This window comes from Acomys minous (genome assembly GCF_964271855.1).
Source record: "Acomys minous genome assembly, chromosome: 20".
Lineage (NCBI taxonomy): Eukaryota > Metazoa > Chordata > Mammalia > Rodentia > Muridae > Acomys > Acomys minous.
In genome coordinates, this window is record NC_140502.1 from 15,106,879 (window position 1) to 15,119,244 (window position 12,366).

General features: G+C 38.0%; 1 protein-coding gene across 1 annotated transcript in view; it reads left to right on the forward strand.

The window, feature by feature from the left end:
* Positions 1–11,694, forward strand: part of LOC311591159 (sulfotransferase 2A1-like) — a 65,135-nt gene extending 53,441 nt beyond the window's left edge. The window contains exons 5-6 of the mRNA XM_084770528.1: positions 4,306–4,477; positions 11,200–11,694. Coding sequence (XP_084626654.1) covers positions 4,306–4,477; positions 11,200–11,312 — 285 coding nt within the window. The 3' untranslated portion in view covers positions 11,313–11,694. The remainder of the gene's footprint in view (positions 1–4,305; positions 4,478–11,199) is intronic.
* Positions 11,695–12,366: the final 672 nt, after the last annotated feature.

The window sequence follows — 12,366 nt, forward strand, 5'->3', positions numbered from 1 at the left end:
CAACATCAAAAAACCTCCTTATGGAGTTGGCTTCAAATGTGGCAAACAAGCCACAGGACAAAATGTCCTTGTTTCTGCTACAGACAGAATTCTGCCTAAAAATGGGTAAGCATAGATGCTGGCAGAGTAGATGGCCAAAGCATGCCAAGACAGGGTACAGAAGTCCACAATATTTTCTGCCTTGCAAATAGGCCTGTCAGAAATGTTGAGCAAGAAGGCAGAAGAAGATGCTCCGACATTATAGGGTGTTGGGTGACTGTTTGTAGAGTAACTGTCTCAGTTAATTTTTTTCATTTTTGGAAGCTGCTAACCTGCACTTTTGATTCTTTCAGGTACTTATGTTTTGTTCTCTCTCAAGTCTCTAAAGGGTTGAAGACCAGATAGTTTAGTCTTACAATTAAGCTTAGTTGGTTAGGGGTTAAGCTTTTTTAGATCAAGATAGATGTTTTAAGTTAATAGAAATGAGATATGATAGAGAATGATTTTCATCCAGAAATTTAGCCCAACATGTTAGGAGAGATGCTTTCCTCAAGTTTGACAAAAACAAATAGCCAAATCACTATGAATGTAACATTTATATAATTTCTGATTATCTAATGGTTCTTCTTGATGTATGTAGTTTATTTTATTCATGTGTAGGAGTATAAACATATATGTTAAGATTAATTTTAAATGATAATATTTAGAGATGAGGCACTTTTGGTATAACAATGTATATAAGTAAAACGAGTTATTCTCATAATTAACATGGTTCCAGAATCTATTTTCTTTATGTCTTACCAGAACACATACTAACATAGGAACATTTATGTATGGGGACTATGTTACTTATTGTATTTACTTATGTACATATATGCTTGGCAGTACAACTATTGCCATTTTCTTCAGGCTAAACCAAGGAGAAGATATGTACATGCAGTTAAAAGTCATTTCTACTACTGGAAGATTACAATTAAATCTTGGTATGTGAAAGACCTTTAAAGAACTTTTGTGGGACATGAAAAGGGTGTGCAAAAAAAAGTTGATAATTATGAACCCAACCTAGGACCAGTTATTATTTTTATTGTTATTATTACTGTGGTGGTGGAAGGATTACTCATTTTATCCCTAGTATTTCACACAATTCTTAGCATATAGTAGTGGACAAAAATGCTTATCATGAATGGCTCATAATATTGCCTTTTTAATCTCTTGGCATATGAATGTATATGTAGTTGTTTACTAAGATAGCATGGTTGAATCTCAGTTAATTTTTAAGTGACTTTGTTTTCAATTTGTACTTATTTTGACAAAATTATGTACACAAACCTACAAGCCAGTATAAAAGCATCATGGTATACAATACTGGAGTAATTTATGGCATGCTGTGATTCATTTAGGAAGGTACTGAAGCCGAGGATATTTTGTGGACACCTTATTATTGCCTTCTATTTATCTCACTCACAAACTGTACCCCAACACCATTCTCTCCATATCTAGTTATTGATTTAAAGAACTGGGTAGGACTGGCAGAATTCTTCATAAAAATAGACAAGTTTGGATTCAGGCAGAGTCAGTGGCCAAACACTGCCAAGAAATGATAAGCAAGTCTTCAATAGTTCCTGACTCACAGATATATATGTCAGATATACTGGGACGGAAGGCTGAAGATGATGCTGCAAAATTATAGAGAGTTTTGGGTAACTGTTGAGGTAGCAAACTGTCTCTACCATTTTTTTTCACTTTGGAAGCTGCTAACATGCACTTCCTGTTTACTCGGGTAATTAATTTTATTCTTTCTCAAGTCTCTGATGTGGTTGACGACCAAATAGTTTAGTGCCACAATCAGGCCTAGTTCAGGCATTAAGATGTTTCTAGGCCCTGATAGATGTTTTAAGTTGATTGATATGAGATATGATGGGTATTGAGTTACATTCATATTTTTAGACTCATCAAGAAAGGAAAATATTTTCTTCAAAGTTGCCAAAAACAAATAACCAAACACTATCTATGTATTAATATAATTACTGATTATTTTGTAGTTCTTCTTGCTGTATGTAGTTTATTTCACATGCATGTAATAATATAATATAAATGTATATGTAAAAATAAAAATATTTAAGAGTTAACCCAGAGGCAGAAATACTCAAATGGTATATACTCACTTATATCGAGACACAAGCCCAAGGGATATGTCCATGAAAGTCTTCACTTACCAGGAAAGTGGGATAGAGGGGAGGACATCCTATTGGGAATCTAGGTGAGAGAAGCATAGGACAATGGGGAAATAGAAGGATCCAGAGGGTCCTAGAAACCTACAAGAAAAACATTATGATGGGCAGATCTGGACCCAGGGGTCCGGCTCAAACTATGGCACCAGTCAAGGACAATACATGCAGTAAACTTCGAACCCCTACACAGATCTAGCCAATAGACAGGATATTCTCCACAATTGACTTTCACACGAACTCTGGTGCCCCATATTTGACCATGTCCTGTGGATGGGGAGGCCTTTTGGCACTCAGAGGAAGGATAGCAGGCTACCAACAAGAGACTTGATACCCTATGAGCATATATAGGGGGAGGAGGTCACCCTCAGTCACAGTCATAGGAGAGGAGAGTAAGGGGAAAATGAAAGGGACGGAGGAATGGGAGGATACAAAGGATGGGATAAAAATTTAGATGTAACATGAATAAATTAATAAAATATATTTAAAAATAAAATAAATAAATACATCTCACAAATAAAAAATATTTAAGAAACAAACTTTTTTACTGCATGTGGTGGCAGTACATAACAGATTCCATTTGCACTTTGGGTTATAAAGGTTTTTGCTCTAGGTCTGTAGACATTACCCAATGGGTAAGAACCATTGCTGTGCTAGTATAAATACCTGAGTTCCAATCCCCAGCACCTACTTAAAAGTTTAAGAATGACTATACATACCTTGAACCTCTGAAATATGGCAGCAAACGTAAGTAGATCTCAGAAATTCAATGGCCAGGCACGCTAACAAAACAGAAACAGAAAAATAGGTTCAGGAAGAATCTATCTAAAGATAGTAAGGTGAAGACTAGTCAAGGAAAACACTCAATGAATGTACTATGCATGTTTGAATATGTGCATATTCACATGCACACTAATGTGCATGCTATACACACACATGCACAATTGCATGCACACACACAGGCAAACACACTCACACATGCACATTCACATACACATGCAAATAATACACACATACAAATACACACATGCACACACATACACACACATGCAAATCTAAAACGGAATACTTCCCATGAGCTAGCATGGGAGGGTTAGTTGTCGTTGTCCTCACTCGTGGTCATACTCCAGCCTCAGCCTCACTCAAGCAGAGATCACAGGCCTTACTGAATGCTGCCCTCTGTGAGGTCTCCTGTGCTTCTATTGGCTCAGCTTGGTGTTCTGGAGACAGAGTGTCATGGATCCAGGCTAGTCTCAAACTCACTGTGCATCTGAGGATGCCCTTGAACTCTGGATTCTTCTGGTTTCACCTATATCACATTCTTACTAAATCTTTTTTACATTTAATTTTTACTTGCTTATTATGAAAGTGTGCGTGTGCATTTGAACATACTGGCACTCCTGATAATTTTGAGAGAGAGAGAGAGAGAGAGAGAGCGTGTGTGTGTGTTTCTGTGTGTTGTTTGTGTGTGTGTGTGTGTGTGTATGAGAGAGAGAGAGAGACAGAGACAGAGAGAGACAGAGAGAGACAGAGACAGAGAGACAGAGACAGAAAGAGACAGAGGAAAGAGAGACAGACAGGAAGAGAATTCATAAGTTTTTTTTCCTTGAGTATCAATACATCCAGAGGAAAAAGGAGTATTGATTCTTCAGAATTGTGGTTATAAGCAGCTGTGAACTATCTGTCATGTGTTATGGGAACAAACCAATCATCGATAAGAGCTGTATGTGCTGAGACATCTGCTAGCCCATTTACTCTCTAAAAAGTTATTAGTTTTGTGTGTTTGGGCATGTGTGTGTGACAAATTTTATATATGTGTGTATGTGTATGTGTGTGTATGCATATGTGTGTGGCTGTGGACACAATGTATGTCCATGCATGTGTGTTAGTATGTATGTTTTCATATGATTGTGTACATACAATGGTTATGTATTAAACAGTGTATGTTCATGATTCACATGTGGAAGCTTTTCATCCCTTCCTCGCTTACTTCACTTTGTTGCTACTCTTTTTCTATATCCTTTGATCTCTTTCCTTGAACCTTCCTGTCTCTGCTGTCATTCAGGTTGACGTCCTCACTGGTATTTTTTTCCTTTAGGACACTAGGAGTGCCATCAAGAGGATCTGTGAGTTTCTAGGAAAGACATTGGAACCAAGGGAACTGGATCTGGTGATGAAGAACAGCTCCTTCCACGTCATGAAAGAAAACAGGCAGCCTGAGAACAGCACTCTAACTCATAAGGAAATCGAATTTTTAATAATGAGAAAAGGTAGAGAAATTCCGTCGTTCTGATGTGCCTCTGAATGTATGAGACCTTTCTTGTAATTGGGGAAAGATGCTAAGACTTAAGATGTTTGTATGTGCCAGCCTATTTTTATATAGTTTCTATTCATGTTTATGCAATTGGTGCTTGTATTGATGCATGTGTATGTGTGGAGGAATGAATTTGGTGTTTGGTGTATGTTGCCTCTCATATGGGAATCTGTGCTTTTGCTGCTTATGTATTTGTACATGTAATAGTGTGGGTGGGTATATGTCATAAAACTAGAAATAAAACTCCAAGAAAAGAAGGAGTAACTAAAATGCTTAGCATTTTATCTCTTAACCCAAGACCTTTAGCTGAACTCACAGCAAGGTGATTCCAGGCACACTATCTAGCCATCCTGTACAGGGGATCCCCAGTCTCATTCACCAAAAGCTGAGATTACAAGTTATTACCATGTCTGTTCTGCTTTTAAATGAGATATGTGGGTTTTTACTCCAGTTCTTTTCCTTGATGTCTCATACACTGAGACATCACTTTCCCAAACTTAAATTTTTATCACTTGAAATTTTTAAATACAAAGTCCAACATTCAATCATGGTAATGGCAAAACATAATTTATTTCCGTTGTTATGCCTTCTCTTTTCTTTCCCAACTTGTATTCTTCTAAAGGCAATACACTCATTTCAGCATTCATATATTTGTGTCCAACTTTCTCCTCGGCTTCCCTTTCTTTTCTGGTTTCATTTTTAGGTTTAGATTTATTCTTACTCTCATTCATACATGAATAGATACATAACCACAAAAGCCCAGCTCTTTATATAAGAGAGACCATGCAGCATTTGCTTTTCTGAATGTACTACCATTCGTGATATGGTTGTTTCCAGATATGCTTAGTTTTCTTCAAGTTTCCTTTTACTTGTGGCTCAATATGTCACCACCATATGCTATTACATTTTTCACTCTCTGTTCATCTGTTAATGCAACTATTATTGTTCCATTTCCTTCATACTTTAAGAGGTAGGACAATAAACATTGATGTAATATATTTCTGTTTCTGAATAAAGCATTCTTTGCATATGTTTCCAAGAACTGTGCATCTATGACATATTGTAGGTCTATTTTGGATTTCATTGGAAATATCCATACTGACATTCATATTGGCTGTGCAGGTTGACACACTCACATTTTGCATTGCACATTACATCTAGGAGAATAAGTGGTCCCCTTACTGCATATTTTTACTACTCTTTGCTGCCTTTCACCAAGAACATTCTGCCTAGTACAAGATAGTGTCTCCAAATAGATTAAATTTGCATTTTCTTGATGGCTAAATGTGTTAAGCCCTTGAAAAAACTTACTGGTCATTTGTATTTTGAGAATTGAAAGTACATTTCAACTGCTAATGATATATTGACAAATATTGTGGTTTTTGTAGGTATGTATCAGCACTAATTATTATCACCCAGAGAGATCTTACATACCTTCATCTGGAAATATTTTAAGAGAACTGATGTATGTCCCAGGCACTTGAAGGATGTTTATTGAGTGTGGGATAGAAAAATCAAAATCAGGCTGGAGAGAGAGATGTTAGTGTCAACATATGTATGAAATAGCCTAGTGAATGCCCCAAGGCAAAAACACAGAAAATAGAAAAATAATAGAAAAAAATTGACTATGAGATTCTTTTTTGTGAGTAAACCCTGCTTTTCTTTTTTATTTTATTAATTTGTTCATATTACATCTCAAATGTTAGTCCATCCCTTGTATCCTCCCATTTCTCCCTCCTGCTTCCCTCCTATTCCCTTCCCCTATGTCTGTGACTGAGGGGGACCTCCTCCCCCTTTATATGCTCATAGGGTATCGAGTAATTTCTTGGTGACCTGTTATCCTTCCTCTGAGTGCCACCAGGCCTCCCCATCAAGGGGACATGGTCAGAAATGGGGCCCTAGAGTTTGTATGAAAGTCAGACCTCACTCTCCACTCAACGGTGGAGAATGTCCAGTCCATTGGCTAGGTCTGGGTAGGGGTTCAAAGTTTACTGCCTATATTTTCCTTGGCTGCTGCCATAGTTTGACAGGACCCCAGGACGCAGATCTGTACATAGTAATGTTCTCCTTGTATGTTTCTAGGACCCTCTGGATCCTTCTATTTCCCCATTCTCCCATGCTTCTCTCACCTAAAATCCCAATAGGATGTTCTCCTCTCTGACCCACTTTCTTGATAAGTAAAGTCTTTCTTGTGACATACTCCTAGGGCTAGTGTCTCGATATAAGTGAGTATATACCATTTGTCTCTTTTTGTTTCTGGGTGAACTCACTCATTATGATAATTTCTAGTTCAATCCATTTGCCACAGATTTTGGGAATTTCTTGTTTTTAATAGCTGAGTAGTATTCCATAGTGTAAATGTACCAAAGTTTCTTTATCCATTCTTTTACTGAGGGACACTTAGGCTGTTTCCATGTTCTGGCTATTATGAATAAGGCACCTGTGAATGTGGTTGAGCATATGTCCCTGTTGTGTGGTAGAACATTTTTTGGGTATATTCCAAGGAGTGGAATAGCTGGGTCTTGAAGAAGCCCTATTCCCATTTTTCTGAGAGAGCATCAGATAGATTTCCAAAGTGGCTGTACTAGTTTGCATTCCCACCAGCAATGAAAGAGTGTTCCTCTCTTTCTACAATGTCACCAGTATGTAGTGTTACTTGAATTTTTGATCTTAGCCATTCTCTTGGGTGTAAGATGGAATCTCAGTGTCATTTTGATTTGCATTTCTCTGATGACTAACGAGGCTGAGCATTTCTTTAAGTGTTTCTCAGCCATTTGATAATCCTCTGTTGAGAATTGTCTGTTTAGTTCTGAGCCCCATTTCTCCATTGGGTTACTTGGTTTGGTGGTGTTTAATTTCTTGCGTTCTTTATATATTTTGGATATTAGACCTTTGTCAGGTTGGTGAAGATCTTTTCCCAGTCTGCAGGCGGTCGCTTTGTTCTGTTGACAGTGTCTCCTGCCTTACTGAAGCTTCTCAGCCTCATGAGGTCCCATTTGTTAATTGTTGATCTTAAGGCCTGGGCTGTTGATGCTCTGTTCAGGAAGTTGTCTCATGTGCCAATGTGTTCCAGGCACTTCCCCACTTTTTCCTCTAACCGATTTAATGTCTCTGGTTTTATGTTGAGGTCTTTAACCCACTTGGACTTCTTTAGGCATCTTCAATGTCTAGATGGAAGCAGAGGTATCAGGAATTAAGGTTATCCTTTGGGACACAACCAATTTGAAGCCATTTTCAGCATCTGAGAAACTATCTTAAAACGAACAGAGAAAAACAATAATATAACAACAAGAAAAAAGTGAAAACACAGACATACAAACATATGCACTCATACACATGAAAGGGAGGGCAGTTGGGAGAGAGGGAGGGAGGGAGGGAGAGAAAGAGAGAGAGAGAGAGAGAGAGAGAGAGAGAGAGAGAGAGAGAGAGAGAGAAACAGAGGCAAAACAAAAAGAATGAGATAATCATTGTATAAATAAGCATCATGCTATGAAAGTGCAAAACTCCTGTTCTCAATGACTCACTTTGGAGTTGGGATGTAGCCCACTTGTCAAAATGCTTTCTTAGAATGGATGTATTCCCTGGTTTTTAATCTAAGCACTGCATAAATGAAGCAAGGTACAGCCTGTGCCTAATCTCAGTACTAAGCAGGTGAATATTTTATGATGAGGAGTTAAAGATATCCTTAGCTACACTGAAGCTTTTAAATCACCGTGGACTAAATGAGATCCTGTCTTTGAGCATCTTTACAAAAGGGAAAAGGAGATTGTTCCATAGTTAGAAGTGTTTTCTACCCAACTTGATGAACCGGAATCCAATTCATAGAACTGACTCCTAAAAGTTGCCTTATGATCTCTCTATGAGGTCACTGTGGCACCTGCCCCCTTACATACATACAGACGCACACACAAGCAAATAAAAATAAAAGGTAATATTAACACGGCAAAACAAAAGCTACCCTCTTCATCCAGCGCATCTACTTTAAAAATTTTTTATTTTATTAATTAATTCATATTACATCTCAATGGTTATCCCCTCCCTTGTATCCTCCCATTCCTCCCTCCCTCCTATTTTCCTCTTAATCCCCTCCCCTATGACTATGACTGAGGGGGACTTCCTCCCCCTTTATATGCTCACATGGTATCAAGTCTCTTCTTGGTAGCCTGCTATCCTTCCTCTCAGTGCCACCAGGTCTCCCCATTCGAAGGACATGGTCAAATATGAGGCACCAGAGTATGTGTGAAGAAAATTATGGTAGGCAGATTTGGGCCCAGGGGTCCTGCTCAAACTATCTCACCAGCCAAGGACAATACAGGCCGTAAACATCAAACCCCTACCCAGATCTAGCTAATGGACAGGACAGTGCATCTACTTTTGTATTTAATTTATTCTTTATGTATGAGTGTTTTCCTTTCAGATATATTTGTGCAATACATATATGTAGTATCCGCATAGGCCGAGGAAGGCATTGGGTTCTCTGTGATTTGTACACCTTCATGGCAGCTCTTGACTGTGAATACAGAACCGCTGAAGGTGAATATGATTTAATTTCTTAAATCTTGATCTGTCTCGCTGGAACAAGAATCCACTTTTGAAATAACAATTCCTAGATACAGTTCAAGTATCTGAGATGATAAGCCATTGCAGAAACACACTAGATCCTTACAAATGACAGACCTGATGCCACTCAGTTGACAAGACAAACAAAATATTAAGGATTATTCCCCCACCTTCAAGGTAGCTTTGCTCAGTTAGGTCCTTTATGTCTCAGGACCATGATGTTTCATCATCTGTATGGAATCATTTATCCTGGCCTGTAAGACCGTATGGCTTGGGAGAAGCTATTCCTATCATTTCACAGTCAGTTAATATGTTGGATTGAGAGCTGAGGCTGTAGAGGGTTAAGAATTCAGGACATCTGAGATGGAATTCACAGGGACTTTCTGAGAAGCCATTCACTCACACAGTACAGCATGTTATAGTGAAATGGTTTAGAGGATGGAGACAGAGAACGCAGAGCAGTTTACTAGGGGAAAGAACAATATTCCTTGGCATGTGCTCTACAAGATAGATCTATGGGAACCAGCTTAAACCACTGACAGGTGACTTTGGCATCCTTCTGGAAAGCTATATTTCTCTTTTCTAGTCACTTTTGATATCTCTTACCTCACCTGAAACCACTTTGTATTATCTTCTCTGTGTTTCTGACATTTCTGTGCAACTGAGTATAGGAGTTCTCAGGTAACACTGAGAGGAAGTATGAAAATTGCTTTAGCTCTAATGAGCTTTATTTAAAACTTGGTACCATCATCACACTAGATTTTCTATATTGAAAGAGCAGAGAAAAGATACCTATAGAAGGAGGAATTATTTTACTAAAGAATATGTACATATGTGTCCATCATGCTTTTTACATTTAACTTATATGTATGGGTGTTCTTATAAATCTGTTTATCATGGGCAAACTGCACTTACGAAGGCCAGTAGAGGGGTTCCAAATACTCTAGAATTGGAGTTATAAATGGTTGGTTCTGCAATATGTGTGCTGGAAATAAAACAATGGTATCCTGGAAGAAAATTTAGTGCTGTTAACTCTTCAACAATTCTTCAAACTACTAAGTTTAAATTTCTTATTTTTAATTATCCATATCTATGTGAAAAATGTGCATGCTACTTGCATGCAGGTAACTAAAATGCCAGAAGAGACATTAGATGTCCTGGAGCTATCAGTATAGGAAATTGCAAGGTTCCCAGCCTGCATGATTCAAACTAAACTAAATTCCTCGGCAAGATATATGAGTTCTTTATCTCTTCAGTCAACTCCCCAATCCCTTCTTTTATTGTTTTTACAATGCTCTTACAAAATGGTTTTTCTCTCAGGATATCTGAATCATAACTTCTCACAGTTTCAAAAGTTTAAATAGTAGTTTCAAATAACCTTCGTTGTGACTCTATTTGGAGACAGTATGTATGTCCATTTGGGTAGTATATTTATATTATTTTGAGATTTAATTCAGTGTTTATGCATACTCAGAATACTCAGAAGATAAGCTACCACTGACCTATGCTCTATGCCCCTCACTGGATGATTATAGGCAGGGATCTATACTAAGCCTCCCTGAATGAAATACTGAACGCTGACAGTGCAGTGCAGCATTGCAGACCTATGACCCCACATCTTAGAGACAGTACCTTTAAAAAGACAATGAAGTTAAAATGAGAAGATTTGGGGATTAGGAGAAAGTGCACATTGAACAAGTGTTTTTTAAAAGAGGAAGTTTTCATAAGGGAACAACCAAAATGAAGGAGACAGCCATGTACAGGCCAAGTGGAAAAGCATAAACCAGATTTGTCCCTGAAGCTCTAAAGAGGAACAAACCGCAAAAAACCAGCAGATCTCATATTCCTAGTTGATTTAATTTTGTAGAACAAACACATACCTTTATTTCACAAAAACTATTGCACATTTTTTTCTGTGAAAGAACATTTGAATTTTGGAAGAATTTTAAAGACAACAAAATACAAACGTTTATGTCTGTGGGATTTATACAATTTTCAGTTTGATAGATTGGCAACTTTAGGCAGCTATGTAGAAATATTTACCTAAATAAATTAGGAGGTCATCTGGACTTCAAACCTATCACGAGATCTGCTTCAATATTCTTCTCTGTTTCCCAGGCATCGTTGGGGACTGGAAGGATCACTTCACAGTAGCCCAGGCTGAAGAATTCGATAAAGCATTTCAGGAGAAGATGGCAGATTTTCTTAAAGAGCTGTTTCCATGGGAATAGTATAAAGTATATGAATCTTACAGGGATACTTCATATGTCCTTGAACATGTCTATGACTTAGTGCCATGGCATAAACCCTATTTTAACTCAAATTACTTTAATCAACAAATATTGGGGTGGGGGGAGAAATGACTCACAGGATTAAAACACTTGTCTCCAAGCATGAGGATGTGAGTTTAATTCTGACACTAGTAGGCAACCAAAACGCAAAAGTTTTCCTCTGACTTACACACATACAACATGATGGTGCCACCTACAAAGTAAATAAATTAATGTAATTTAAAATCTTATTAATATTACAAAAAACAGAATAGTGAAGCTCATGCAATTATGATTCCTGTTTAAAAGTTTTAGTCAATAAATAAAATATAGAAACAATGAAGATGGTTTTTCATTTTCTCACATATGTCTCCACATTTTTATTACATTCTTTTCTCCCATACATAAGTATACAGGTACTTTTGCTCTCTTGCTCTGTGGTGCTGGATGTCACTGTTCATGATGACATAGGAAATGTAGTGAAAGCAGCACTTCTTTTGGGGGAGGACTGAAATGACCATTTGGGATGATCTTGTATTCCTACTTTGTACTCCACATTGTGAAAAGTGTGGCACATACAGTTGAACTGATTCATATATGCACACTACTAATCAGTTGTAAGACACTTAATATGACATATTTGAATGTCATATTCAAATGACATTCCTCCCATCCTGGTTTCTGGATAAAAAGATGTGTTCCTGGAAATGGCCCTACTCTCTCTCATCACGAATTCTAGCACTCTGAAACCAAAACCCGGTGGCCAATATCTCCAGGGGGAATAGGAGATCCACAGCTGGTGCCCCAACAGTAACTCCAGAAAGACAGGGGTTTGTGAGTACCACCCCTACCTTGCCGTGCCCCTGCCATTACCAAGTGAACAGCACGACCCTTGCCTTACTTTCCCATTCTGAGTACTGCTTGGATTTTTACTTGCTTTGCATTCTTCTCCTGCTTTAGGCTTCTCCCTCCCCAGAGGTGATTGCGCTAGAAGAGTTGAGTTTGCCTCAGGAAT